The sequence below is a fragment of the Falco cherrug genome, chromosome 11 (genome assembly GCF_023634085.1).
Source record: "Falco cherrug isolate bFalChe1 chromosome 11, bFalChe1.pri, whole genome shotgun sequence".
In the NCBI taxonomy this organism is placed as follows: Eukaryota; Metazoa; Chordata; class Aves; order Falconiformes; family Falconidae; genus Falco; species Falco cherrug.
In genome coordinates, this window is record NC_073707.1 from 23,364,286 (window position 1) to 23,392,047 (window position 27,762).

Consider the following 27,762-nt stretch of genomic DNA (forward strand, 5'->3'; position numbering starts at 1 on the left):
GTGGCGCGTCGTGGCCCCTGCCAGTCCCGGGCAATGCCACTTAACTTGCCCGGCTGGGGTGGCACCGGCGCCTGGTGCCAGGGTGGTGGAGCCCCGGGTCCACGCCCCCGTCCCCGGCTGGTTGCGCTCCCCGGCAGTGCCGGGCCGGGCCGGGCCGCTGCCGGTGCCGGTGCCGGTGCCACCGCCCAGCGCTGCGCAGCGCCGCGGCACGTGGGGCCGCCCCGCCCCCTACCCCGCCCCCGCCCCCGCCCCCAGCCCCGCCCCCGGCCCCGCCCCCGGCCCCGCCCCCGCCTCCGGCGCGCGGCGGGGTCGTCACGGCGGCGCCGGGCGGCGATTGGCGGTGGGCGGGTGCGGCGCGCAGGCGCACAGCGGCGAGTTCGCGGCGGAGCGGCCATGGACGCGGGCGGCGGCGGCGGGCAGAGTCGGGTGCAGGGCGGTCCCGGGTCCGGCGGCGACGAGAAGCCCACGCCGCCCTGGGGCCGGGACCGCCGGGAGCCGCCCGCGGGGCCCGAGAAGGAGCAGGAGCTGGTGAGCGCCGCCGCGCCGCGGGCCGCAGCTGAGTCACGGCCCGGCCGGGATCGCGTCAGCGGCGGGGCGGGACGTCATCCCACGTCACGGGGCGGCCGGCACCCCTCCGGGGGCGCCTGCAGCGTCACCGGGCTCCCTCCGGCGAGGCCGTGTGACGTCACCGGGCGCGAGGGGCTCTCTCCGGAGGGGGCAGTGACGTCACTGAGGCGAGGGGCTCCCTCCCGAGGGGGCAGTGACGTCTTGGGGGTGCCCGCGTGACGCAGCTGAAGGCTCCCCGCCCTGGGGGGGAGAGCTGTGTGTGTGCCGTGGGGCAGGGGGCTCCGGCGGCTGCTGCTGGAGTGGAGTGAGGGGACCCATGATGTAATTGGGGCACATGTGTGACGGCGGGGACTGTGCAGGGGTCCCCCCTTTACCCGGCACAGGGTTGGCCTTGGCACTGGGGGTCCCCTCGGGATGTGGGGAGCTGCTGCTGGGTAGGGGGGCTGCTGTCATTGAGGTTGCACACACACACACACACACACACACCCCCTCCTGTGCCCCTCTCCATGGAGCTGTTTCCATACAGCCCGGGGTAATGGAGGCACTTCTCGCCACCAGGGAAGGGCGGTCTCTGGGGGGGTATATCCCCTGTAACAGGAGCGTTGACCCCCCCGGCAGCATTGGGGCAGGATGGTGCCCTGGGCGGGGAGGGTCTTGCTGTGTCCAGATCCTTGTGTTGCTTGGTGTGACACCCCCCACCATCTTCCCCCATCTCATTAGGAGCGTCTGTGCTTGGCACCCTTAACTCTGCTTTCTCCTGTGCATTTTGGCAGTCTGAGGAGGACAAACAGCTGCAGGATGAGCTGGAGATGCTGGTGGAGCGCCTGGGGGTAAGTCTGTGGCATGCTTTCAGCAAGGAGCTGTGGAGCCAGGAGCCCTGGCCAGGACTTGAGTCTGTCTGTCCCTTGCTTATGGTTGTTCCTTGTGCAGTGGTGGTGGGGGAGTTTCATCTTGAGCAGGGCCACCACTTGTCTGCTGTGCTCTGTCCCCCAGCATTGCTGCCTGTCTGACCCGTGCCCAAGGGACCTCTTCCTCCCCCTTGTGTGGGTGGCTTTCTGCCCCACTGTGCCCTCCCTCTCCAGTGCCTGGGCTGAAGAAGGCAGCCCTGAGGGGAGGGGCTGCTCTGCTCAGAGCCATGGCTGTGTTTGGGGAGGGCTGGCAGGGTGGTGGTGCAAGAACCAGCCCTCTGCTCTCTGACAGGCAGCTTGCCTCTGCAGGAGAAAGATACATCCCTCTACCGCCCAGCCCTGGAGGAGCTGCGGAGGCAGATCCGCTCTTCTACCACCTCCATGACCTCTGTTCCCAAACCGCTCAAGTTCCTACGGCCCCATTATGGCAAATTGAAGGAGATCTATGAGAACATGGCTCCAGGAGAGAACAAGGTAAAGGCTCTTGGCCCCACCATCCCATGTGGCTGGAGGGACAGTGCTGGGGCAGGTGACCGCTGAGTCCTCTGGACCCTGCGGTCTAACATCAGCCTCTGTGATTTTCTTTGGTGGGTTAAAACTTGCCAGGGTTGTGCCTTTGCTGCCTGTGATGATGGCTTGTGGATGCAGGGAGGGTGTTGTGTCCTTGGCTACCCCTGTTTCCATGTGTCTGGATCTCTGCATTTTTTCCCCAGCGCTTTGCTGCAGACATCATTTCTGTTCTGGCCATGACCATGAGCGGGGAGCGTGAGTGTCTGAAGTACCGGCTGGTGGGCTCCCAGGAGGAGCTGGCATCTTGGGGGCATGAATATGTCAGGTAAGCCTGAGTGGGGAGCAGGGCTTGGGGAAGGACAAGGGCTCAGGGGGATTTCCTTGGGCACTTTCACACTGGCCTGTTTGGGAGGTGTCCTGACTTGCTGGGATTGTGTTCAGCTGTCCCTCTCATGCCTGCACGTGTGTCACCTCATCCTCTATCCACAGTGATTTGCTAGCTACAGAGATCTTGCTGCTATGGCCTCTGTAATCTCTGCTGTTAACCCTGTTCCTCCTCTGAGCTTGTCCCCCATAAGCTCTTGCAGGAATGTGCACCCTCTGTAAACAACACGCAGCCCCAGCCAACTGGCAGCAGCTTCTCCCTATCCTTTGGGCTGGGTGCACCTGGCTTCTGTGGCAGTCATGTCCCTTTGTCCCCACAGGCACTTGGCAGGGGAGGTGGCCAAGGAGTGGCAGGAGATTGATGAGGCTGACAAGGCTCAGAGGGACACGCTCCTCACCCTGGTTAAGGAGATCGTTCCCTACAACATGGCCCACAACGCAGAGCACGAGGCCTGTGACCTGCTCATGGAGATTGAGCAGATGGACATGCTGGAGAAGTACATTGATGACAATGCCTACTCCAAAGTGTGCCTCTACCTGACCAGGTGAGGGGGCTTGGCAGGCTGAGGCGCTGGAGGGGGGCATGGTCCCTGCTGGACCGAGGTTGCCTGGCATTGTCATCACCCTTGTGTCTGTCTCCTCCTCGAAGCTGTGTAAGCTATGTCCCAGAGCCTGAGAACTCTGCTCTCCTGCGCTGTGCCCTGGGCATCTTCCGCAAGTTTAGCCGCTACCCTGAAGCCTTGCGCCTGGCTCTAATGCTCAATGACGTGGAGCTGGTGGAGGACATCTTCACTTCCTGCAAAGATGTGTAAGCAGAGACTTGTTGCCCACCCTCTGGGGTCTTTGCACATCGTGGTGGGGCATGGCTCCCTGTCTGGGCAGAGTTGGGTTGGATCCTGCCACCACTGGAGTTGTCTGGGGCTTTGGACTGAGGCTTTTGTCCTTGAAATCAAGATGGGCCAGAGCAGGTTGTGTCTGGACTGCTCTTGTGTGCCTCTAGAACAGGGCAAGTTGGCTCACCGTTTGGTGAAGATGTATATGTGCTGGGGCTTGCTGGGGTCTGGGCACTCGTGAAACCTCTCCCCTATGTGCAGAGTTGTCCAGAAGCAGATGGCCTTTATGCTGGGCCGCCACGGGGTCTTCCTGGAGCTGAATGAGGATGTGGAGGAGTACGAGGACCTGACTGAGATCATGTCCAACGTCCAGCTCAACAGCAACTTCCTGGCTTTGGCCAGAGAGGTGAGTGTCCCAGCTGGGAAAAGAGCCCTGGGCTGCCAGGCTCTGCACAAGGTCTGGGAAGAGATCTTTCACCCCTATGAGCTTGGCCAGGCACCTCCTGGAGAGGTGCCATTGCCCCAGGCAGCTGCCCTGGGGTGTGCTGGCTGGGAGGTAACCCCCTTTTCCCTCATCTCTGCAGCTGGACATCATGGAGCCCAAAGTGCCAGACGATATTTACAAAACCCACCTGGAAAATAACCGTAAGGGCTTCTGCTGTGGCCTCTATTGTCCCTGCCTGTGGGGAGTTACTGGGGCTGCAACGCAACCTGCGGGCCGGTGCAGTCAGCTGTGTACCCCGAGGTGGGCAGGTGGCCTGCCCACAGTCCCTGACCTGCTGTGGAGCAGACCCAGCTGCCTGCCGTGGATTTGAGCTTCTCCTTCCTGCTGGTGGGTGGGACAGGTCCTTGTCCCCCCATGGCGTGGGATGGCTGTGCGGTGGAGGGCTGGCAGGGTTTCTCTTGTCACTGGCTCACCCTGACATCATTCCCCAGGGTTTGGGGGGAGCGGTTCCCAAGTGGATTCAGCCCGGATGAATTTGGCCTCCTCCTTTGTGAACGGCTTCGTGAATGCTGCATTCGGACAGGACAAGCTGCTGACAGATGATGGCAATAAATGGTTGTACAAGAACAAGGACCACGGTGAGGGAGCTGGGTGGGCAGGGCTGGAGGTGCCCTGAGGCTTGGGGTTGCTACCTTCTCCCTTTTGGGGACCTGCTGAAAGGGGGGCTGCACAGCGTGGCTGCCGCTGGGCTGCTCTGTGTCCCTGGCTGCCACAAGCCCCAGGCAGGACACATTGATTCAGGGCTGATGTGGACTCTTCTCCCCTGGAACTGCAGGGATGCTGAGTGCCGCAGCCTCGCTGGGCACAATACTGCTGTGGGACGTGGATGGGGGGCTCACGCAGATTGACAAGTACCTGTACTCCTCAGAGGATTACATCAAGGTCGGTGGCACTGATCCCAGTGCGGGCTCTGTGGCTGTGTGGGGCACTGGCTGGCGGGGGGTGACAGTTGACTTTGCCTTGGTCTGCTGTGTGGCTCAGCTCCTGTCCGGAGAGAGGTCTGATGCCCTGTGTCCCAGGTTTTTGAGCAGCTCACAGCAGGGTGGGGGGCTCTTGGGGACTGCCTGAGGCACCTTTGGGGTCCCCTGGTCACAGAGCTATGAACTTTGGACTGCTCAGCTGGATCCAGAGTGACATTGCTCGCTTAGTACCAACTTGCCCATCCCAGGGAGTGGACGTAATGGTGGTATGGCATTAGTCACTGGCTGGCAGGGAGCTTTGTGTGTTGCTGGCCAGCGCATGATGGGTGCTTCTGCCTTGCAGTCCGGAGCCCTCTTGGCCTGTGGCATTGTCAACTCAGGGGTGAGGAACGAGTGTGACCCTGCCCTGGCCCTCCTGTCTGACTACGTCCTCCACAACAGCAACACCATGAGGATCGGAGCCATTTTTGGGTAAGGGCTTTTTTGGTAAGCCCCAGCCTTCCTGTGCTGCACAGGGTGGCACAGCCACCCCCTCACGCTCCTCTGGACTCTCCGCAGGCTGGGGCTGGCCTACGCAGGCTCCAACCGTGAGGACGTCCTGACTTTGCTGCTACCTGTGATGGGAGACTCCAAGTCCAGCATGGAGGTAGGGAACAAGGCAGAATTTGCCTGGGGTTCCTGCTTCCATGCCTGGTCTCCAGCAGCTCCTGGGAATGCAGGGGCTGGCCTGCAGTGTGTTTGGGCTCCAAGAGCAAGGCTATGTGTCCCTGCTTGGTGCTGTGCTGTGCCAGAAGAGCAGGACCCTATTTTCCCCATCTGAGCTGCTCCCATGATGGGATTGCAGCAGACATGGGAGGCTAGGAGGCCATCAGATCTCCCAGTAAGCCCAAATTTTTTGCACAAAGTGAGGACCAAGGGTACCCAGTGCTCTTTCGGGCTGGGCAGCTGTCAGACTGTTCAGACCTGGCTCCAAGCTCTGAGCCAGCTCCCTCTGCGCTGTCCCCATGTACGACATGTCTTCTTCCTTCCTTCACCAGGTGGCTGGTGTGACTGCCCTGGCTTGTGGAATGATATCGGTGGGCTCCTGCAATGGGGACGTCACCTCAACCATCCTCCAGACCATCATGGAGAAATCTGAGACAGAGCTGAAGGACACGTATGCTCGGTGGCTGCCACTCGGCCTGGGCTTGAACCACTTGGGTAAGGCTAGGCAGTGCCAGTGGCTCACGGGTTGGGGGACAGGCTGGGAGCATCCCTCCTCTGCTGTCCTCTAACCACTGTGCCTTTCTCTGCAGGGAAGGGAGAGGCGATCGAGGCCATCTTGGCAGCGCTGGAGGTGGTGTCGGAGCCATTCCGCAGCTTCGCCAACACACTGGTGGACATCTGCGCCTACGCGGGTGGGTTGGGCTGATCGAGGTGGGGGAGGCAGGAGCGGGTCCCAGGCCCTCCACGTGCTAATCTTGGCCGCCTGCTCTCCCCCAAGGCTCGGGGAATGTCCTGAAGGTGCAACAGCTCCTGCACATCTGCAGTGAACACTTTGACTCCAAGGAGAAAGAGGAGGACAAGGACAAAAAAGACAAGAAAGAGAAGGAGAAGAAGGAGAGCTCAGCTGACATGGGGGCTCACCAGGTGGGGAAACATGGACTGGGACCTGTGTCCGTGGGGCAGGAGCTGGCTTTGGGGGGTTCCCTAAGGCCCTTGTGGGATCAGAGCTGGAGGAAAACAGTCGCCAGCAGCATTCCCTGCTCTCTGTCCCCTTGGGCTCAGGGTGGATGCAGGGGCTGTAAGAACTTGAGTGTTGGGCTGGGTGCTCCCTGCCTGGTGCTCAGTGCCCATGTCCCCACAGGGCGTAGCAGTGCTGGGGATTGCACTCATTGCCATGGGTGAGGAGATTGGCGCTGAGATGGCCCTGCGCACGTTTGGCCACCTGGTGAGTGATGCTGGGGGGACAGCACAGAGCCGGGAAAGGATCTGGGTGTTGCTATGCATCTCTTTAGACCTCGCTGTCCTTGGTAAGTGGAGTGTAACACCCACTTCCCCTCTGCACAGCTGCGGTATGGGGAGCCCACCCTCCGACGTGCTGTGCCCCTGGCTCTGGCGCTCATCTCTGTCTCCAACCCCCGGCTCAACATCCTCGACACTCTCAGCAAGTTCTCCCACGATGCTGACCCTGAGGTCTCCTACAACTCCATTTTTGCCATGGGCATGGTGGGCAGCGGTAAGCCTAGGGGGACAGCACAGTTCGGGGTTTGTATGGGGGGGAAGGTGGGAGACTTGAGCTGTGTGCTCTACTCTGCCTGCACCGTGTTTTCCCCAGGTACCAACAACGCCCGCCTGGCAGCGATGCTGCGGCAGCTTGCTCAGTACCATGCCAAGGACCCCAACAACCTCTTCATGGTGCGGTTAGCCCAGGTGATGATCCTGCGCTTGCCACTCCTGGTGGGGAAGGGGTGGGTTGGGGTCCCTTCCCTGGGTGTGGGAGGGGAGGGATGTCCTGGGGGTGTCACCTTCCTGCTAGGCAGGGCTGTGGGGGTTCCAGGCGTTGCCCCACTGCTCTCTCACCTGGTTTCTCTGCCACACCAGGGCCTGACCCACCTGGGCAAGGGGACACTCACCCTGTGCCCGTACCACAGCGATCGCCAGCTCATGAGCCAGGTGGCCGTGGCCGGGCTGCTGACCGTCCTTGTGTCCTTCCTGGATGTGCGCAACAGTGAGTACGGTGGGCTCAGCCCCCCTCTGCCCCATGAGGTGCTCGTCACTCAGCCCCTTTACTCCTGTCTCCCCTCCAGTTATCCTGGGCAAGTCCCATTATGTTCTCTACGGCCTCGTTGCTGCCATGCAGCCCCGCATGCTGGTTACCTTTGACGAGGAGCTGCGACCTCTGCCCGTGTCAGTTCGGGTAGGACAGGTAAGGGGCAGCCAGAGCCAGGGATGGGGTGCTCCAGCATCCCTGCGTGTCCCTGGCATTTACCTCGCTCCTCTCTCGCAGGCTGTGGATGTGGTGGGCCAGGCGGGCAAGCCTAAAACCATCACCGGCTTCCAGACTCACACGACACCGGTGCTGCTGGCACATGGGGAGCGGGCAGAGCTGGCCACAGAGGAGCACGTACCTGTGACGCCCATCCTGGAGGGATTTGTTATTCTACGCAAGAACCCCAACTATGATGTTTGAGTGGGGGGTGGGGTGGGTGGAGGGTGTGGGGTGGGTAGGTGGTTTGGGAGGGGAGGGAAAAAATCCTACTTTGTTTGGTTTTGTTACTGAGAGTCCAGGAAATAAACTGTGCGGAGACTCTAGCGCTGCAGTACCCTTGTGCTGGGGGCATGGGCTGGGTTCTGATCCCCGCGGGGGTACCTGCTGCCTGGCAAGGACAGGCACAGCGCAGACCCCGAGTAGCAGGGGCTGGGCACAGGTTGTAGGGTGCCATGGGTGCTCCTGCACTCCTGGGGGTCTCCCCACACCTCGCCCGGCTGTGCCCCCCCAGGTGTGTGGCCCAGGCACGGCAGGCTGTGCCTCTGCGCCAGTGCCCACCCGAGCCTGGCGCTGCCTGTCCCTGTCACTGTGCTCCTGGGGGGTCTCGGGTAGCAGCCCCCGGGGTGCAGCTGCCCCCCCCGCGCCCTAGCCGCTGGGGGGCGGGGGGTGCTGGGCGGGGCTGGGATGGGTGCGGGGTAGGGCCTGTGTCTTCCGCGGGGGCGTCGCGGGTAGGTGCAGCCCCGGGGCGCTGGAGGGCTGTGAGCGCTGGATGGGTGCGACTGGCAGCGGACGGGCCCGGGGTGGGTGGGGGGTCGGGGTGGTGCCGATCCCGGGTGGGGGTGTCTGGCCTGGGTGGTTGTTGGGTGCCGGGTGGCGCCCACCTCGCCGTGAGGCCGGGTCACCGGTGGGTGTCCGTCCCGGGTGGGCGCCAGTGGGGGGAGGTGCGGGCGCCGGGGGGCGCCGAGGGCGGTGGCTCGCCACGTGCCGGCGCACGGGCCGCGCGGGGGCGGGCCGGAGCGGTGGGCGGGGCCCGCCGGAAGGCGCGGCGCGTGCGGGACCGTCCCCCAGCCCCACCCCCTCCGCCTGGCCGCGAGGAGCCTCCTCCCGCCCCGCCCCGCCTCGTGACAGAGGCGCCGGCGTCACGTGCCGCGGGCGGTGCCCGCAGCGGCTTCAGGCGCGGCACCGGAGCTCCGCCCCCCCGCGCCCCTCCCCCGCGGCGGCGCCCGGCCCCGCCCCTGCGCGCGGCGCGGCTCCGGAAATGGTCGTGCTGCGCTGCGCTGCGGCTGCGTCGGGCCGCGCGCGCTGAAGGAGACTGAAGGTAACGGGCGGGGGCGGGGCGGGCGCGCGCCGCGGGGGGGGGGGGAGGGGGGCGCCGGTACCGGGCCGCGCGCGCCGCCGCCCCGGGCTTCGCGCCGCCGGGCCGCGCCGCTACCGCCGCCGCCGCCACCACCACGTGGGCGCCGCCCCGCCGCCGCCGGTCCCCTCCCTCGCCCTGCCCCGTCCCGCTCCGCTCCCCGCTGGGCCTGGCCCGGCCCGGCTTTGCCGCCCCGGTGGTCCTTTGCGGCGCCGCTCGCCGCCCCACGTGCCGGCCGGTGCGCCCCGCCGCCGCCGCGCACGTGCTCCCGCCGCCGCGCCCGCCTAGGCCCGCTGCCGCACGTGGTGCGTGGCCCGCCGCCCCCGTCCCGCCGCGCCCGCCCGTGCCGCCGCCGGTGCTGGCGGGGCCGCGGGCCATGGCCGCGGCCGGCAGTGACACGTGTCCTTGGCAGAGGCCGCCGCGGGGGGGGAGCGGGGCCGCCGGATGCCGCACCGGGCCCCGCGCCGCGCCCCGCCGCCCCGGCCCTCCCCGCGGCCTGCCCCGGCCCTCCCCGCGGCCCCCTCCCGCGGCCAAGATGGTGCCGGCGCCTCGGGCCTGGCCGCCGCCTCGGGATGGGGCCGGCAGCGGCAGCAGGCAGGGCCGCCGCCTCGGCCCGGGGGCGAGGCCTGGCGGGGCCGGCTGCTCCCGGGCCGGCGCTGCGGCCTGGCCTGGTCTTGCCGCCGGGGACACTCCCCCCACCCCCCGGCTCCTCGCCTTGCTCTCCCCCGGGCGCCCGGCGCCTCGGCCCCTGCCGCCGCGGAGCCCAGCCTTCCGGTGCCCCCGCTCGGACGGGGCCCGGCTGCCCCGGTCCCCCGCCTCCCCTAGGGCCCCGCCTCGGGTAAGGACCCCCCGCCCCGGCCGCGGGCCCTGCACAGGCCGCGGACCTGGCCTCTCCCGGCGCGGGGGAGGCAACGGCCACGGCGGCCTCTCCCGTTGCAAACCCTGCCGGCGGTTCCCCTTCCCCAGGCCCGGGACGGGACCTGCCGCGGCCCGGAGCCGGCCGGGGGGGGCAGAGCAGGGCCCAGGCTGATCTCTCTCTCCTCCTCCCTCCTCTCTCCAAGTCAGTCGGATGAACGGTCTCTGCAGGCCCGCTCAGCCGGCCCAGGTTTTTCCCGCGGGGGGGTGAGTATCCTGCTCGCTCCCGGTTGTGCTGGGGGGGGGGGGGCGCAGGGAGGCTGGGGCTGTCCCCAGGTGTCCCCATTCCCTCTATGACACCAGCTTTTGTTTGGGGTGACTGGTCCTAAGGCCGACCTAAGATGGTCCAGGCCGCTGCGTCCCGGGGCTGGGCCGTCCAGGCGTGCCGGGCTGCCCCTGCCAGGCTCTCGGCTCCCCAGTGAGCCAGGGCCGGGGGGAGCACCCGGGAGTGCAGCCCAGCCCCTGCCACCTCCTGGAACCCCATCAGGACCTATCTCCACTGGGGTTGTGGCTAGGGGACCCTTGTGATGGGATGGCACCCCCCGATACCAGGCTACAGCCCCGGGGGGTGTTGGGGGCACCCAGTGGCCTGGTGCCGGCGGGGACGTGCTTGGCAGTGGCTGCAGCAACGGGGCTGGGGGCCGGCAGGGCCGGCAGTGCTGACGCGGCCGGGCATCAGGTTACAGGAGGCACCACGGCTGCTCCCTCGGGTGCCCCGGGCTGGCAGCAGGCTTGCCAGGTGCCATGGGGTGCAGGGGACCCCCGATGGGGTGCAGAGTGGGAGCACCGCCTCTCCTTCCTGCCCCAGCGGCCTTTGCACTGGGGCGGGGAGAGTGGCACCAGCTGCCAAGTCCCTCCCGGGACAGCCGGGAGGGTGCCCGGGCTGTCTGGGTTGTGGGGGGCTGCGGGCTCCCTTGGGTAGGGCAGTGGGCAGGAGTGGCGTGGGGGGGGACGTGGTGGGAGCTGCTCCCTGCCCTCCCTGGTAGGCGTTTGCGGTGTGTGCCGGGGACCCAGCGCCACCAGCCGGAACAGGTTTGGCCGGCCGGGGGAAGCGCTTAGTAGGTCAGCTGGGGTGGAGCAGGGCACGGCTGACGCCGGGGTGCCGCTGGCCCACCCAGCCCCCCGGAGATGGTGGTGGCCTGGGTGCTGGTGGCAGGTCACGGGTACCAGTGCCTGCTTGTGTGGGGCGCTCAGCCAGGCTCAGCGGGGTCACCTTGGGGTGGGGGGTCAGTCCTGCCAGTGGGCATGGCTGGGTTTGGGGTGCGATGGGGGGCTCTGTTCCGTAGGGCGGGGGGATCTGCCCGGACTGGGTGGCCTAGCAGTGCCCACCCCTTCCCTGTTGCCTCAGTGGGGCAGGAGGGGGTGGCTGGGGGTCTGCACCTTGGCAGGATGCTGTCTGTGGGGCATGGTCAGTGCCTGCCTTGACTTTGGTGGGGCTGAGGGGCTGGAGATGCCCCATTTTGGGGGCTGATGTGGACAGGAGACAGATGTTTGCGGTGCTGCCTGCTTCCAGCTTACGCCCGCTGTCCCTGTCCCTGCAGATAGCGAGGGGATCCTTATGCACAACCCCATGAAATGAACAAAGCTCCACAGCCCACAGGAGGAGCCCCGACAGCCCCGCACCCTGCCCCTTCTCCTGGACTGCCGCAGGTAACCATCCCCTTTGGGGTGGGGGGGACCCAGCTTTGTGTGTCTGGTTTGTGTCGGGGGCAGTGGTGCCATCTCCTTCCCTCCCTGCCTCCCTCCAGCCGACGTTCCCACCTGGTCAGACGGCACCTGTGGTTTTTAACCCGGCACCGACCTCACAAATGAATACGCCTTCTCAGCCGCGCCAGGTAAGGGCTTTGTGCCCAGCTGGAGGGGACAACAGTGGGGATCCAGCAGCTTTCTGCCTCCTGGCCAAGTAGCCCCTACTGCTGGGGTGCAAGGAGTCCTGTGGTGCCCCTCGGGGCTGGTGTGCGCCTGTGAGGGGGAGCATGCCCATGATCTGGACCGCAACTGCTGCCTGGGGACCTCGTGGCCCTGGGGTGGGGGGACAGACGCTTCTGGCCAGGGGTGCCCACCAAGTGACTGCTCTTCTCTCCTTCCTCCCCTGTCCCAAACCTCCCTCTCCTCCTCTCTCAGTTTCCAGCAGGGCCTCGGGCTATTCACCAGCAGGTACTAACCCGCTTCTCCCACCCTGCATGCTGAGCACCCTGCCCCGACACTGCACAGAAACACCCCCCTGGGCATGAAGTGGCAGGGGAGCACGGTGGGGACCTTAGAGCTGGGGGATGTGCTGGTGTGGGGAAAGTGGGGAACACCTGCTCGACTGTGGGGGGGTTTCCCTGCAGTGTCTCCCCAATTCCCTCTTTGCATGAAGCCTGCAGCATGTGGCTGTGCCTGTGCTAACCCCAGTCCAGGCTGCTGCTTCTACCTGTACCCTTCCTCATCTTCCTTTTCCTCCCCACTTTGTTGGGGTCTGTCAAGAGGCCTTGTGATGCTGTGCAAGGCTTAGGGCCTTGCCCTCTTGTGTGGAGGAGCTGCTGGGGACAGATCTGGTGATGTCCTTGGTTGTGTTGATTGGGAGCCCCTCAAACCCATCCCTGCCTCCTGGGGGGTCCCTACAGTGGGCCCCAGTGGATTTGGAATGTGGGCACCGAACAAAGGGCTCCCCAGCCTCCTGTCCCCTCCTTTGCCAGCCACCCTGAGCCCAAGCCCTGTCCCAATGCGGGTAACTCCTGTCTCTCTCTTTCCCCTTTTCCCTCTGTATGCGTGCGCTTGCTAACAGGGAGGATTCAGGTCTCTTCAGGTAATGCTTTCTCCTTGCCCTGGGGTGTGTGCGCGGACCTTTCCTTGCCCACTCGCTGCTGGGCTTGAGCTGCTGCTCCTGGGGGTGCTCCTGCCTGGCGAAGAAGCTGGGCTGGGATGAACGGCATGGGCCGGGGGGGCAGTAGCCGGCTCCGCACACCCAGTTGTCCCGCTCCGGTGTGGCTCGGCGCGGCAGGACTACAGGTCCCAGCATTCAGCGCGAGCGCCGGGAGCCAGTGTGGAGCACGCTGGGACCTGCTGCCGCCAGGCTGCGGCCACGGCCGGTGCCACCGGAGCTGCTGGCCCCTGCCGTGCTGGGCGGGAGCCATGCTGGGCATAAGCTGGGTCAGGTGGACCCAGGCGGCCCCGCAGGTGCGTGGGGACAGGATGGTGCCAGGGTGGGGGGCAGATCTAGGGAGCACGGGGTGTGGTGGGGGGGGTGCCTGCATCCTGGGGTCGGGGTGTGTCTCCCCAGTGTGCGTGGCTGTGCCGGGTGGGGGTGCTGGTGCTCCGTCTGACGCTGTGCCCTGTCTCTCCCCAAGCATTTCTACCAGAACAGGGCGCAGCCTCCCGCCAGCGCGTCCCGCGTACAGAGTAACACGACGGCCCGGCCCGGCCCCCCTGCCCATGTGTATCCAGCTGCTTCCCAGGTGATGATGATACCCTCCCAGATATCCTACACACCTTCCCAAGGAGCCTATTACATTCCTGGACAGGTGAGGGCCGTGCCCCAGGCTCTGGGAGGGGGCTGGGGTGGGTGCTGGTGGGGGGTGTTGCCCGGGGTTGGAGCCCAGGTCTGTTTTGGGAGGGTGCAAGGGGTCCCCCAGGCTCTCTGAACACCTGTTTGATTTGAGCAGGGTGCTGCTTGGCTCTGTAGAGAGGCATCGGGCCACGCTGGTCCCCCTCCCTGGCAGCCCCCTCAGGCGCCTGGTGCCCACTTTGCCTGTGTCCTTCTCCCTGCCCTGGTGCCCAGCCAGTTTACAGGCAGGTTTGGGGATACATCCGTGGTTTGGGGGCACATCCATGCCCTGCAGGGGAGGTAACTGAGCTTTCTTCTCCCTCATTGCAGGGTCGCTCCACGTACGTCGTCCCGACCCAACAGTACCCGGTCCAGCCCGGTGCCCCTAGTTTTTACCCTGGAGCCAGCCCCACAGAGTTCGGGACTTACGGTACAGAGGGGGGGTTGCTCTGCTCCCTGGTGCTCTTCAAGCCCCAAACACTATGCAGTTTTTTTCGCTCCTCTGCCTCTGGCTTCCCTGCAGCCCCCTGCACTCAGGAGCTGAGTGCAGACCTCTGTGTCTTTGCCAACTTGCTGGGACAGTCTCTGTGACTCCATTACAGGCGGTTTTGGGGGACAGGGGGTGTTGCCCATTGCCCAGCAGCACTGAGGGCTGCACATCATGTCCCACCGGTCCATCCACCCCCGCCCTTTTCCAAATCGTGGCAGTTTAATGTTTAACTCTCCTGGCAGAGGGCTGGGACAGACTTTATTCCCTGTTCCCCCTTGCTCACTGTCAAGGTGGTGAGCAGTTTAGTGCTTGCTGACGCCCCTGTTCAGCTCCCTGATCCCCAAGGAGCTGAGCCTGGGGTGCCGGGGCCACTCCATGCCTGCCCTCTCCTGGCACTGGGGAGCAGCGGTGTGAGCAGCCCCTCCTTCTCCCCGCTCGCATGTGGCCACCCGGGCTGTGACTATATTTAGGCTTGGTCGGTCCCCGGAGGCCTGGCAGACACAGAAATGTGAGCTGAGGCCTCCGGCCCGGCCCCGGCCCAGCAGCAAAGCATAAGTGGGGCAGAGATGGGCTTCTCCTGAGCCAGGTACGTGTCTGTCCTCCCTCTCTCTCTTGTCCCAGGGCCCAGTTGGCCCCTTGGAGGAGGGAGGTGGCCCCCAGCAGCAGCCGGCTCCCACACTCAGGCCAGGGCACAACTGCTTCTTTGTGCCTGGCACTGGGGCATCCCTTGGGTGTCTCTGTGGGGTCCTGGGATGGGTTTGCTCCCTGGCTTTGCTTTTGGGTGGCGGCTGTTCCAAGGGGAGGTGGCAGCAGTGTGCCCCTTGCCCACAAGACTGTGTGGGTGGCCTGGCATGGTGTGCCCCTCGAGGGTAAGGTGGGCCAGCCCTCCTTGTCCCCAGGGCTGGGCAGCTCAGGGCCTTCCCCCCCTTCACTCCCCCTGTGTCTGGCCCATCCCTGGGGTGCGAGGCCCTCCTCGTCCCTCTTGGGCAGAGAGGGAGGTCCTTGGCTCAGGGATGGGGCAGTCGGCCAGTCGCCAGAGCACCTTGGTTGAGTTCTGGGCTCAGTGCAGCCAAGAAAGCATGAGCTGGGGGGTCCGGGGCCCAGCTGTGACCGTGCCTCTCTCCCCACTGCCTCGCGCCTGTATCCCCATGGCACTGTGCTGGCGATGATGCTGGCAGATGCCCTGGGAGGAGCGGAGTGCCTCCTGGGGGCTGGGCCAGCCCTGGATGGGGTCCAGCTCTGCCTCCGGCCCACAGCACAGCTCCTTCCTCTGGGCTGGGCTCGCCGAGGGCTCGGCTGTGCAGGGAGCCGGAGCCCCTTGGCCTGGGTGTGAATGGAGGGTGCGGACAGGGCTGCCTGGTGCCGCCCTCGGGCTGGTGCCGGCCCCGGGGAGATAAGGGCGCCTGCAGGAAGGTGGCTGGCTGTGGAACCCGGACGCCTGTACCCAGCATGGCCGAGTGTCCCTGCAAGGCCATCGGTGGCATGGAGCCGGTGGGCACGGCGGGTGCCTGCGGGGCCTGGCTGGGCGTGGGGGTGGCGCGGGGACGCTCTGCTTCACGGGGAAGGAATTTGGTCAGGCCTGTCAGGCGGGTTGGGACGATCCGGGCCGGATGCGATGGGGATTTGCTGCAGAACGGCACGGGCTCCCCAGGCTCCTGACAGACCCCTGTGTTTGGGGGATCAGGGAGTCCCCAGGACGGGCTTGGAAGATCTGAGTTGGCCAGTCTGACACATTCTCCTCTCCTCCAGCGGGTGCTTACTACCCGGCACAGGGGGTGCAGCAGTTCCCAGCGGGGGGTCCCAACTGCCCAGGTCATTGTGAGCCAGCAGCCTCCAATCCCCCCAAAACGAGAGCGCAAGACGGTAAGGAGCCATCTGCCTCCGGGCGTGGGGGGGGCACGCATGCGGGAGGGGATGGTGCTGGCCCTGGGTGCCCGCATTGTGCAGGATGGGATATGGTGCTGGGATATGGTGCGGCGTGCTGGAGGAGGGTGGTGCTGTGGGGCTGTGGCAGCCCCCGGTCTGGGGGGCTTGGTGAGGGGACTGGGGGGTGTCGTGGGTGCCAGCGACCTTGGCCGTCCCGACGGGGCAGCGTTGTGCTGAGTCATGGCTCCCAAGGGGGGGGGGGGTGGGGTGGGCGGGGGGGGGGTGGGGGTGCCGCGGCTGCCAACTGCTGTCTGCTCCCGGAGATGCCGGCACTCGGAGGCCTCGTGCGGGGCCTATTTATAGCGGGAGCCAGGCGGCTGCCGGCATGGCCCTGTGCTGGGGAGCAGGGGGTGCTGCCGGGCTGGAGACGGGGATGCTGGCATTTCCTCGGCAGGGGGGCCTTGGTGCCCCTTAGGCTCTGGTCTTGTTGCCTTGGGAGCAGGTTGTGTTTGGGGGTGGGGACAACAAGACCCCTGGCTGCGCTGTGTCCCCTGCCAGAGTCTCAGGCCTGCGTCCCCCCCATACTCATCACCTGGCAGGGTGCCCTGCTGTTCCTGCTGCACCCACGTTGGGCACGGGCCAGTAAGGCTGCGGGCGTATGGGCTGTGCCTCGGGCGGCACAGAGCTCATCACAACTTTTGTGTGTCAAGGCCAGTCCCCTGTGTTGTTCTTGAGGTGTAAGGGGATAGTCCCCACAGCCCCTGTGCCAGCATGGTGATCCCTTGGGATCCCCTGACCCCTGGAGATGGGCACTGGCCTGGGGACATGGCACTGGCTCTGGCTGCCTGGCACGATGGCTTGCAAGGCATCAGGACAGGACAGTATGGGATGCTGTGCCCTGTGGGGAGGGGAGGTGATGCCCACTGGTTTCCAAGCTGTGTGTGGCCAGAGCAGACACAGGCCAGTGCTCAATGAGTGTCTTGCCTCTCCCTTTGGAGAAGGAGGTGTCCTGGGGGTGTCGGGCCAAGGGGAAGGGGGTGGCCAGTGTGCTCTGTCCCCCACCCCACCGACAGCTTCCCCCTCTCTGCCCTGATCCACGGACAGATCCGGATACGAGACCCCAACCAAGGTGGCAAAGACATCACTGAAGAAATAATGTCCGGAGCAAGGACCTCATCCACCCCCACCCCTCCACAGGTAAGGGGATCCCCTGACTGGGGCAGCGGGATATGCACAAGGCCCTGCTGAACTCCGTCTTTGCCCCCTCCCGCAGGCTGGAAGCAGTTTGGAGCCCCAGGCCAATGGAGAGACCCCCCACGTAGCAGTTATTGTCCGGCCAGGTAAGTGCCTGTGTCAAGGGTGGGTGTGCCACCTGGCATCAGCTGCTGCTTGGTTCCCTGTTGGCACTGCAGGGTGTGAGATGCCAGCTTTGCCATTCCTTGGTTCACCTGGGGTTTGTGGGTTCACATGCCTTCCCTACATACCTGGGGACTGGTGTCCCCATGCCGACTCTAGCAGAATTTATGGGGGCTGTCTGCTCGCCCCAGCTGTCCCCTGAGTGCTGGAGGATGCCTTTTGTCCCTGTCACCTGTTTGTGGTGTGGGCTGGCACATCTATCCCTACCCATCCTGCAGATGGAGGGATCTGGGGGAAGTGCAGGGTGAGAGGGGGATTGGAGAGCCCCTCATTAATACCATCTACTTTGCAGATGACCGCCCGAAGCCCGCGCTGGTGGTGAGCAAGCCTGTCTCCCTGGAGCCCAGCAAGTCGGCGTCCCCATCGCCTCCCCCTCCCCTCATCCCCGAGGTGGAGCCTGTGGTGCTCTCGGCTGTGACGCTGGTGCCAATGGAGCCCCCCGTGGACGCGGACACTAAAGTGGAGCTGGGCGAGGCGCCGCCCGACCCACACAAGACGTTTAGCGCCATCACTACAGTGCCAGGGGCTGTGGAGCTGCCCCTCGTGCCCGCACCCGACATGGACACGGTGGCCACGGAGGAGGAAGAGGAGGAGGAGGAGGAGGTTGCCATTCCCCTCCCAGAGCCTGCCCCGCAGGCGCCTGTGCCCCCTGAGGTGCCGCTGGTGCCCGTTGTCCCCACAGTGCCAGCCGTGCCCCTGGTGCCAGCCGCGCCATCACCGCCGCCCGTCGTAATGCAGGCCCCTGAAGCACCTGCCAAACCTGCATCTCCCAGCCCCCCACCACCCCGGGAAGAGCCCTGCCCTGAGCCCCCTGCTGAGGCCAACGGGGTCTTGGAGGAGGTGCCCGAGCCGGTCCCCAAGGCACCCGTATGCCAGCCGGTGCCTGCACCTGCACCCGCGCCTGCCCTGGACTCCCCCATCGCCCAGCCCGAAGAGCTGCCCCTGCCCAACGGGGTGGAGGGCACTGGCAAAGCAGAGCCGAGCAAGGAGCAGCCCGAGTCAGACATCAGTCCTATCTCAGAGCCTGAGGAGCTAGCCCAGCCCAGCACCCCTGCTTCTCCCCCAGCTGAGGAGGAGGAGGAAGAGAGCGAAGGCCCTGGCGAGGCCCAGGAGCGGAGCTCGAGCCCAGCCCCTGCCCCTTCGCAGACCTCAGAGGCGACCGCACAAGGTTGGGGACATTGGGCTGGGGTGTGCAGGGTCACAGGGTGCCCCAGGGTGGGTATTGGGTGACGTGGGGCAGGGGGGTGGGTGTCGCCTGCGCATGGGTTGTGGGGAGGGTATTAAGAGAGGGCAACAAGGTTAGGTGACCCAGGACGTGGGTATGGGATGCTGGGTGGGGATGAGGTGCCTGTGGATGGCAAGATGCGGGGGCAGATGTCTGGGGAACGTGTCTGTATGCAGAACTATGGGGTGGGTGGGTATAGAGGGGTGCCCTAGGTCGTGGGGTGCCACGAGGAAAGTGTGTTTTAAATGCCTTATGTGAGGTTGTAGGGCAGGTGTTTTGGGGCTGTGTGTGAGGGCTGTCCCCAGCTGTCCGAGGGCACGGGGAGGTGCAGTGGGTGGAGGGGTGGCAGGGGAGACGCAGAGCTGCCGGCTGTAGCTGTGTGGGGCACCCTGTGTATGGGTATGCTGGTGCCTGGGGAAAGTGAAGTGCTGTGAGGATGTGCTGGGGCAGAGATACGTTTTGTCTTTTTTTTTAATTATTAATTTTTAAAATTTTTTTAGGCATCCTACACAAGAGTGTGGGGGTTATATAGCGGTACTGGGGGAGGGTGGGAGAGATGGGTACACAGGACGTGTTCATATGGAGCACCCTGAGTGGGGATATAGGGGGCCTATAGGAGGGTGACCTGGTGGCATATGTACTTCTGGGGAGTGCCTCTGTATGGGGTGGTGTCTGGGGGCGCCGGGGAGGGGAGTGTATGTGGGGGCAGAGGTGTATGCGGGTGTCCCCCTAAGGGCTGCCCTGCAGAGGGGCATGAGTGTCTGCAGGGATCCCCCGTGCTAGGGAAGAGGTGTGGATGGGGTGCTTCACAGAGGCCCGGGGTAAATCAGGGTGCAGCAGGGAGATGGGGAGAAGTGTGAGGTGCATCTGTACAGGCTATTCTGGGGTGCACGCTTGGGGACCGGGGTACCTTGGTGGGCTGTATGTTGGATCTGCAGGGCTGCAGATGCCCAGGTGGGTACACGGTGTGTTTGGGGCTGGGGGCTGTGCTCGGGACTACGTCCCTGTGGCTCCCCACGGCCCCACCTGGAAGCTCATCTGATGTTGCTGGGGCCCTGCTCGTGACCCTGGACCTGGTGTCAGGGTCCAGGGGGCTGGGAGGGTTCCTCTCCTTCACCTCCCTGCCTCTCCTCCCAGTCGCCGTGTCGGTGCCAAAGAAGAAGCGAAGGATGAAGGAGCTGAACAAGAAGGAGGCAGTAGGCGATTTGCTGGATGCCTTTAAAGAGGTGAGTGTCCTAGGGGTTTTGGGGGGGTCACCTTGTGTCCTCCTGTGATGAACTCTGCTTTGTGCCATCGTGTCTGGGCCACTGATGTTCTGTGATGGTAATGAGGATCTGAGAGGGGGATGGATGCCTGGGTGTGGGGTGGAGGGGACAGGACCAAGCTCACAGGGTGACTGCTTTCCCTTTACCCCACAATGCAGTCTCAGATCAGTGACAGTGCCTCAGAAGCAGAGAACAAGCCCCCCACGTCTGCCCCTGCCCGTGAAGCAGAGGATGTGGCTCCTGCCCGTCCACAAGAAGAGTCAGAGGAGACGTGGGAGGAGAAGGAGGACAAGCTGGCTCCTGAGAAGGGCAAGTCTGCTGACCAGAAGTACCGCTACAAGGAAGGTGAGCCGTGCCTTGCCTCAGGCTTTTCTGGGAGCCACCACCTCTGGACCCAGCGGTCGGGAGGGTGGGGGTGCCATGGTTCAGCTGTACTCTACCCCACACTCTTCTCCTATCTTGTCACCAAGCCTGGCGTGGGGTGGGGAACAGAGGCCCCAGCAGGAGGGTCCTGGCAGGAGGCAGGGAGCTGGTGGTGTCAGGCTTTCTGTTGAAGCAAGCAGAGTTGTACTCATGGTGTACCAGCCTGAGGCAGCTCGATGGTTGTCTACATCCCACCTCACTGGTCCCTGGATGGGCCTGGACCTGCCACAGCTTGGGGTGGAGGATATGGGACAGGCCACATCAGGCTTTCCCTCTTGCCCCCCACTGCAGAGCAATGGAAGCCACTGAACCCTGAGGAGAAGAAGCGGTATGACCGGGAGTTCCTGCTGGGCTTCCAGTTCATCTTTGCCAGCATGCAAAAACCTGAGGGACTGCCCCAGATTACAGATGTGGTGCTGGACAAGGTTGGTGCGGCCCTGGAAATTGGGGGGGCAGGGGTCTGGCTGCTCTTTGTGCCTTGTCAAGGCAGGGCAGGGACTTACCTGCTGTGCTTGGGGTCCTGCTGCAGCATCTGCAATGGACCCTGAGCCTGGGGTTGGTGGTGGTGGGGCACTTCTGGGGCCTTCTTTCCAGTTCATTGTCCCGGCGCTGAGGCTGGGGGATGGATCCATCCCACTCCTCTGCCCCCGGGCATCCTCAGCCGTGTGTACCTTCGCAGGCCAACAAGACCCCCCTGCGGGCGCTGGACCCCATCCGCCTTAGTGGCATGAACTGCAGCCCTGACTTCACCCCCTCCTTTGCCAACCTTGGCCGGCCCGTCATGGGCAACCGGGGCCTGGTGAGTATCTCCTTGCTTCACCCATGCTGTTCCTGTCTGCCTTTCTGTGATGATCAAGCTTTTGAGCCACTGTGTCTGGGCCACTGATGTCCGTGATGGAACTGAGGATCTGAGCAGGCAGATGGGGACACCCTGGGAGCCAGCCCAACTTGTCCCAGAGCAAGGAGCTGAGTTTCTTCTTCCCGTGTCAGCCCTCAGGGTTGGGTCCCCGCCGTTCCCAGCAGAGCCAGAGGAAGGAGCCCCGCAAAATCATTGCCACTGTGTCTCTCAATGAAGATGTCAAGTTGAACAAGGCTGAGAAGGCCTGGAAACCCAGCAGCAAGCGTGCCTCCGAGGAGGAGGATCCTGAGAACATCAAGACGCAGGTGGGAGCTGGGGCAAGCGTGTGGGGGGGGGGGCGGGGGCGTGCCTGACTCTCACTGATCCTGCTGTCCTTGCAGGAACTACTCCGCCGTGTCCGCAGCATCCTCAACAAGCTGACGCCCCAGATGTTCCAGCAGCTGATGAAGCAGGTGATGGAGTTGTCCATCGACACGGAGGAGCGGCTCAAGGGTGTCATCGACCTCGTCTTTGAGAAGGCCATCTCAGAGCCAAACTTCTCTGTTGCCTATGCTAACATGTGCCGTTGCCTTATGGGGGTGAGCAGGAGCTGGGGGGGTGGTCTCCCGCCAGGCTGACCGGGGTTTTGTGTGGGGGCTTTGGCTGAGCTCAGCAGGGTGCAGGTCCTTCCATGTGGTGTGGGGAAAACAGAGTGTGTGGACGAGGACCAAGTCCAGAGTCTTGGCAGGGCATCATGAGGGTGTAGGGTGGGTTTTCCCTGGTTTGAGCAGTGCCTGGGCCTTAGCTGGTCAGCTTTTGGGGAAACATGACTCATGCTTCTTGCCTGGGTTGTACCTCTCCCTGCAGCTCAAAGTGCCCACAACAGACAAGCCCACGGTGACTGTGAACTTCCGCAAGCTGCTGCTCAACCGCTGCCAGAAGGAGTTTGAGAAGGACAAGGATGACGATGAGATCTTTGAGAAGCGACAGAAGGAGATGGATGATGCCAGTGCTGTGAGTTGGGGTGGGAGGCTGTGGCCAAGGGCTGGTGTGGGCATCTTCTGGGTGGCTTTGGGCTCTGAGCTGCCCTGCTGTGCCCTCCCCGCAGCCCGAGGAGAAAGCGCGCATGAAAGATGAGTTGGAAGAGGCACGGGACAAGGCCCGCCGACGATCTCTGGGGAACATTAAGTTCATCGGAGAGCTCTTCAAACTGAAGATGTTGACGGAGGCCATCATGCACGACTGTGTGGTGAAGCTGCTCAAAAACCACGATGAGGAGTCTCTTGAGTGCCTTTGCCGTCTACTTACCACCATTGGCAAGGACCTGGACTTTGAGAAGGCCAAGGTACCCCTTGCCCTGCTTTGCCTTGCCCTACCCTTGCCTTTGGGAGGGATGTGACCATGACTCTGTCCCTCTATAGCCCAGGATGGACCAGTACTTCAATCAGATGGAGAAGATCATCAAAGAGAAGAAGACATCATCCCGAATCCGTTTCATGCTGCAGGATGTGATTGACCTCAGACGGGTAAGGCACGTGGCCTGTTATTGCCCGGGGACTGCCCTTTGCTCCCTGCTTGGTCCCAGGAAAATGCTGGCCTGTGTCCTCTGAGTGCCAGCAGTCCCTGGGAGGGGAGAGGTGGGTATGTAAGCTGTGGCCAGCCCCAGAGACACCATGCTAGCCCTCAGCCCTTGGTTAGCATGGTAGTGGTAGTGGGCACACAGTAACTGGCGGCTGCTTAATGCAGGGGGGCTCCAGAAACTGAGCCCTTTTGTGCCAAAAGCTGCCACAGCACACAGGGAGTTGTGATGGCTGAGGCAGATCAGTCTGAGACTTCGAGGGTGGAATAACTGGGAAGTAGGAATGTCTCAGCCTCCATCCTCCAACCAGCTCAGTGCCCTCTTTCCTTCTTCCCTGCCCTCTGCAGAATAGCTGGGTGCCGCGGCGAGGAGACCAGGGCCCCAAAACCATTGACCAGATCCACAAGGAAGCAGAGATGGAGGAGCATCGGGAACACATCAAAGTGCAGCAGCTCATGTCAAAGGACAAGAGGAGAGGACCCCCTGGGCCATCCTCCAGCAGTGAGTGCCGAGGCTTGGGGACATCTGGGGCTGCCAGGGTGGGTTGCTCCTGCTGGGCACAGCTTGAGGTTAGGCTTTGCCTTATGTCTGGCCCCTTTCTGCTCAGGTGGGCGTGGGAGCCTGGTTGCAGATGATGGCTGGAACACAGTGCCCATCAGCAAGGGCAACCGGCCCATTGACACCAGCCGGCTAACGAAGATCACCAAGGTGAGGCTGAGGGTACAGTGTGGGCAGTTGAGCCAGCTGCCTGGCATGGATCCTGCCTTGATGCGGCGTTCAGAGCTAACTCTGTCTCTCCACCTGCAGCCTGGATCAATCGACTCCAACAACCAGCTCTTCGCACCAGGTGGGCGGCTGAGCTGGGGCAAGGGCAGCAGCGGAGGGTCTGGCGCAAAGCCTGCAGATTCAGGTAGGCTGTGTGGGACTGGCTGGGTGCCATTGGATGGGGCAGGAGGGGGGATCCTTCCCCCCAGCGGCTCCTGTACCGGGGAGGTGCAGAACTCTGAGACTCCCCTCTTTTCACACCCAGCATCTGATTCAGGGCGACCAGCCACGAGCACCTTGAACCGCTTCTCAGCGCTTCAGCAGTCGACCCCTGCCGAGAGCCTGGAGTCCCGCCGTGTGGTGCAGAGGTGAGGGGCCAACCCTGCCTTGGGTGTGTGGGCACGTTGGTCTGCAGCCCAGGGAGGCCCCCCCAAATCAGGCATCGGTCAATCAGTAGTACATAGGCAACCATATGCCATCTGTGCTGGAATAATCCCCTGTGACAAGATGGGGCTTTTTTGGGGGGCTCGGAGTCAGTGGGGAGTCCTTGCAGCAAAGAAGACTGACCCCACCCTGGGCTTCCTCCTCACTGTCCAGCACTTAGGGGACCATACCTGGGTGCTGGGTCCACTCTGGGGGTCCTGGGACCAGATGGACATTGATGGGCTGGAGGGAGTCCCATGGAGGCTGGAGCATGAGATCTGCAAGGAGAATTGGGCTTGGGTTTTGTTCAGAAGACGGAAACGGAGGATCTTGCTACAGCCTGCAGCTGGGCAAAGGTGTGGGCAGGATGGAGCCAAGCTCTGCTCAGCCATGCCAAGGGTCAGAGCGAACTGCAAAGGGCATGAGTTAGAGCGGGAGAAACAGGGAAAAGTATTTTCCCTGGAGGGTGGTCAGGTGCTAGAAAAGGTCCTGGAAGGGGCTGGGGTTGTAGTGCGACAGCCTTGCCTTGCAGAGCTCTGCAGTCTGGGGTCAGGGAGGGGTGGCAATGGGCTCTTCATGCTGTGTCTGTCCTCCTCCCACCCAGGAGCAGCTCCAGCCGCGACAGGTCAGAGAAGGCTGGGGACAGAGGGGACCGGGAGTCGCGTTCAGAGAAGGGCAGCGACCGCCTTGAACGTCCTGACCGGGGGGAGCGGGCAGACAGGAACAGGTCTGCCCTCACCAAGAGGAGCTTCAGCAAAGAGACAGAGGACAGGAGCCGAGAACGGGAGAAGCAGGGCGGCCCTGAGGCTGTGCGCAAGGCTGCTAGCATGACGGAGGAACGGGACAGAAGCCGAGAGACCAGTGAGCTGGCGAGGAGTGGTGTCCTGGGGGTCTGGCTGCGGCCTGGGGCTCTACCTGTCCCAGGTGGTGCCTGATCCTTGCTCTCTCCTCGCAGTTAAGCAAGAGCCAGCACCTCCTGCAGCATCCCCCAAGCCCACACTGTCAGAGGAGGAGCTGGAGAAGAAATCCAAGGCGATCATAGAGGAATACCTGCACATCAATGACATGAAGGTGAGAGGAGTGGGTGGGCAGGCACAGCACCATATGGCCCCTGTAAAACGCTGTCTGCTTCCCTGGGCAGTAGTGCTGTTGGGCAGGATGCCGGCAGTGCCTGGATGAGGAAAGGGGCAGCCAGGGCTGGCCATGGGGCAGTACTGACCCCACCTTTTCCCTGCAGGAGGCCCTTCAGTGTGTGCAGGAGCTGGGCAGCCCCTCCTCGCTCTACATCTTTGTGCAGAACGGCATAGAGTCAACACTGGAGAGGAGCACCATCTCCCGTGAGCACATGGGGGTCCTGCTGTGCCAACTGGTGAAGGCGGGCACGCTCTCCAAGGAGCAATACTACAAAGGGTGAGGGGCTGGGCCAGCCTGGTCCCAGGCTGGTTATTGGCTCAGCTTTGAATTTGGCTCTGCCTTGGGTAGGGCTCATCACTGAGACCTCCCAAGGTCCCTGCAAGCTGAGGGCACTGGGGCCACTGAATCCCAACGGCCCCCATCTGCCACACAGGCTGCGGGAGATCCTGGAGATTGCAGAAGACATGGAGATTGACATCCCACACATCTGGCTGTACTTGGCTGAGCTTATCACCCCCATCCTGCAAGAGGAAGGCATCCCCATGGAGGAACTGTTCAGGTGAGGGCTGTGCCCCTGTGTGGGACTGCCATGGGGTCCCAGGGGAACTCCTGGGGGACAGGTAGCTCAACCAGGTCTCTTGTGCCCCGCAGGGAGATAACGAAGCCCCTAGTGCCCATTGGGAAGGCCACCACACTGCTGGTTGAGGTGCTGGGCTTGTTGTGCAAGGGCATGGTAAGTGCATGGGGCTCGCGTAGCTGCCAGCCGCTGTCTCGGGGATGGCAGCCTGCTTGTGGGGGCAGGTTGGCATGTGGGGATTGAACACCTCTGCCAGCAGAGGGGATGGCAGGGAGCATCCCTTGCTGTGTCTGGGTCATGGAGGTGGCATGGCCAAGCCACAGTATCTCCCTCCCTGGAGAGAGAGGGCATGGGGTGCTGATGCTGACTGTCTTGTCTGCCCTACAGAGCCAGAAGACTGTAGGCAAGCTGTGGCGGGATGGAGGCTTGAGCTGGAAGGAATTCCTGCCTGAGGACCAGGATGTCAACAAATTTGTCACAGAGCAGGTGGGAGCTTAGTGGTGGCAAGGGGCAGAAATGGGCCATGGCGGGACCCTGGAGGGTCGGGCTGCCAGGAGCATGGTTTTCCCCTGTGCTGCCCCTAACAGTTCGTCTCTGCCCGCTCCCCCAGAAATTGGACTACACAATGGGGGACAGCTCAGACACGCCGAGCCACAAGGAGCTGACCTCAGAGGAGTTGTGCAAGCAGATGGATAAACTGCTGAAGGAGAACCCGAACAACCAAAGAATACATGACTGGATCGAGGTGAGGGTGTGGGCACAGTGTCTGTGGGTCTAGGGGCTTCCTCGTAGTTCCCTCCCCACCTCACCTTTTTTCCTTTACTCTTCCTCCTTCAGGCCAACCTGAGTGAGCAGCAGGTCTCGTCTAACATGTTTATCAGGGCCCTGATGACATCTGTGTGCCACTCAGCCATTGTCTGTGAGTAGCAGGGTGAGGTGGGGGGTGTGTCCCCCTGCCCACACCACCCCCATCTCATACCCAGTCTCCCACAGTTGAGACCCCCTACCGTGTGGATGCCATGGTCATCCGCAACCAAGCCAAGCTGCTGCAGAAATACTTGCGGGATGAGCAGAAGGAGCTCCAGGCGCTATATGCCCTACAAGCCTTGGTGGTGAAGTTGGACCAGCCTCCCAGTGAGTGTCGTGGGATGGGTGGGCTGGGGGAGGCTGGGTAGCAGGCACATCCCCACCCCAGCAGGGTGGCTGGTGGCTGGGGAATAGCAGGGGGCTCTCCCTTTGTGCTCCCTCCAGACTTGCTGCGAATGTTCTTTGATGCCCTCTACGATGAGGATGTCATCAAGGAGGAGGCATTCTACAAGTGGGAGTCCAGCAAGGACCTGGCTGAGCAGCAGGGCAAAGGAGTGGCTCTCAAATCAGTGACGGCCTTTTTCACCTGGCTCCGGGAAGCCGAGGATGAGTCTGACAACAACTGAGCAGCCGTAAGGAGGAAGGGGGGAGAGAGAGTGGGGCACCCCGGGGAGTGTGACTCCATGCCCTCCCACCCCCGGCCCCCCTGGACTTGCTGACGCCAGGGCTGAGGGACCTGCTGTGCCCCCTGCAGCCCCCCCTCTCTCTTTCAGTTCTCCTCCTCTCCCTCCCACCATCCCGGTTCTGTTTGCGAGGCCTGTACTAGTTTGTCATGATGATAATAAATGGATGCTGATGGAGGCGGCTGTTGCCGTGGGTCCCCTCAGGGCCCCTACTCTCCTCTCCTCCCTCCCAGCACCAGGCATACCAGGTCTCTGGGAGCGGGGCAGAGCACCCCTGGACTCATGTCATGGGGAGGGGGGGATGGGATGGGGACAGTATCTCTCCCCTCCTCTCCTCCCATCCTCTTCTTCCTCCCCACTTCTTGCTGAAATATAGAGAGATTATATATATATAAACTTATTAAATTTGGTTTGGGGACAGGAGCGTGATTTCTCCCCCTCCCCTGTCCTCTCTCTATTCCTCCATCACTGCCTGGACCCACCCCCCCTCTGTGGTTTTTTTATTTTAAATATAAATCATTCCCCCCCCCCCAGCTCCTGCTCTGACACCTGGGGAGGATGCTGGGGAGGAGGGGGGGGGCTGACCCCTTCTCTCTGGGCCAGGTGGAGTCCCCTCCTCCCCCTCAAAGTCCCCATCCTCCTCCCAAACGTTTAAGGCCACAATTGGGCAAGCGACAGGGCGGCCCCCCATCCGCGTCCCCTGTATTTATAGAGCGCCGGATGTGACGAGCCGCATGTGTAATTATTAAAACAAGGATTCAATTACTGGTCACGTGAATTTGTAAATAATTTTTTTTTTTGCCTTTTTTTTTTTTTTCTTTTCTTTATGGAGTATTTAATTGAAGATTTAAAGGCATCTTTTCACCTTAAAACTG

General features: G+C 63.2%; 3 protein-coding genes and 2 non-coding genes across 5 annotated transcripts; all 5 read left to right on the top strand.

Moving 5' to 3' along the window:
- The first annotated feature begins 335 nt into the window (after window positions 1-335).
- Window positions 336-7,917, top strand: PSMD2 (proteasome 26S subunit ubiquitin receptor, non-ATPase 2). Its single transcript, XM_055723199.1, has 21 exons — window positions 336-528; window positions 1,341-1,397; window positions 1,785-1,949; window positions 2,189-2,310; window positions 2,690-2,914; window positions 3,019-3,177; window positions 3,464-3,608; window positions 3,787-3,847; window positions 4,139-4,285; window positions 4,483-4,589; window positions 4,971-5,098; window positions 5,186-5,273; window positions 5,665-5,827; window positions 5,923-6,024; window positions 6,111-6,256; window positions 6,474-6,557; window positions 6,677-6,845; window positions 6,945-7,039; window positions 7,211-7,337; window positions 7,417-7,535; window positions 7,617-7,917. The coding sequence occupies exons 1-21, from the start codon at window positions 394-396 to the stop codon at window positions 7,797-7,799; spliced, it is 2,727 nt and encodes a 908-aa protein (XP_055579174.1). The 5' UTR covers window positions 336-393; the 3' UTR covers window positions 7,800-7,917.
- Window positions 7,918-8,838: 921 nt separating this feature from the next.
- On the top strand, window positions 8,839-27,657 carry EIF4G1 (eukaryotic translation initiation factor 4 gamma 1). The gene is given in 34 exon segments (XM_055723197.1): window positions 8,839-8,916; window positions 10,014-10,074; window positions 11,409-11,517; window positions 11,616-11,702; window positions 13,200-13,373; window positions 13,727-13,826; window positions 15,636-15,679; window positions 15,681-15,749; window positions 16,857-16,949; window positions 17,026-17,092; window positions 17,461-18,336; window positions 19,531-19,619; window positions 19,817-20,003; window positions 20,373-20,506; window positions 20,761-20,880; window positions 21,072-21,245; window positions 21,321-21,518; window positions 21,787-21,933; window positions 22,028-22,264; window positions 22,341-22,445; window positions 22,846-22,999; window positions 23,106-23,206; window positions 23,306-23,408; window positions 23,529-23,631; window positions 24,291-24,547; window positions 24,642-24,757; window positions 24,924-25,096; window positions 25,254-25,379; window positions 25,472-25,553; window positions 25,785-25,883; window positions 26,008-26,142; window positions 26,235-26,316; window positions 26,391-26,531; window positions 26,649-27,657. Coding segments are annotated over 32 exon segments (4,830 nt in total). The 5' UTR covers window positions 8,839-8,916; window positions 10,014-10,074; window positions 11,409-11,442; the 3' UTR covers window positions 26,831-27,657.
- Window positions 8,969-11,186, top strand: LOC129737068 (basic proline-rich protein-like). The gene is made up of 3 exons (XM_055723860.1): window positions 8,969-9,790; window positions 10,018-10,074; window positions 11,154-11,186. The coding sequence occupies exons 1-3, from the start codon at window positions 9,329-9,331 to the stop codon at window positions 11,184-11,186; spliced, it is 552 nt and encodes a 183-aa protein (XP_055579835.1). The 5' UTR covers window positions 8,969-9,328.
- Window positions 19,659-19,737, top strand: LOC114015667 (small nucleolar RNA SNORD66). The gene has a single exon (XR_003559709.1). It is a non-coding gene; the product is annotated as a small nucleolar RNA SNORD66 (small nucleolar RNA).
- On the top strand, window positions 20,922-20,997 carry LOC114015668 (small nucleolar RNA SNORD66). The gene has a single exon (XR_003559710.1). It is a non-coding gene; the product is annotated as a small nucleolar RNA SNORD66 (small nucleolar RNA).
- Window positions 27,658-27,762: the final 105 nt, after the last annotated feature.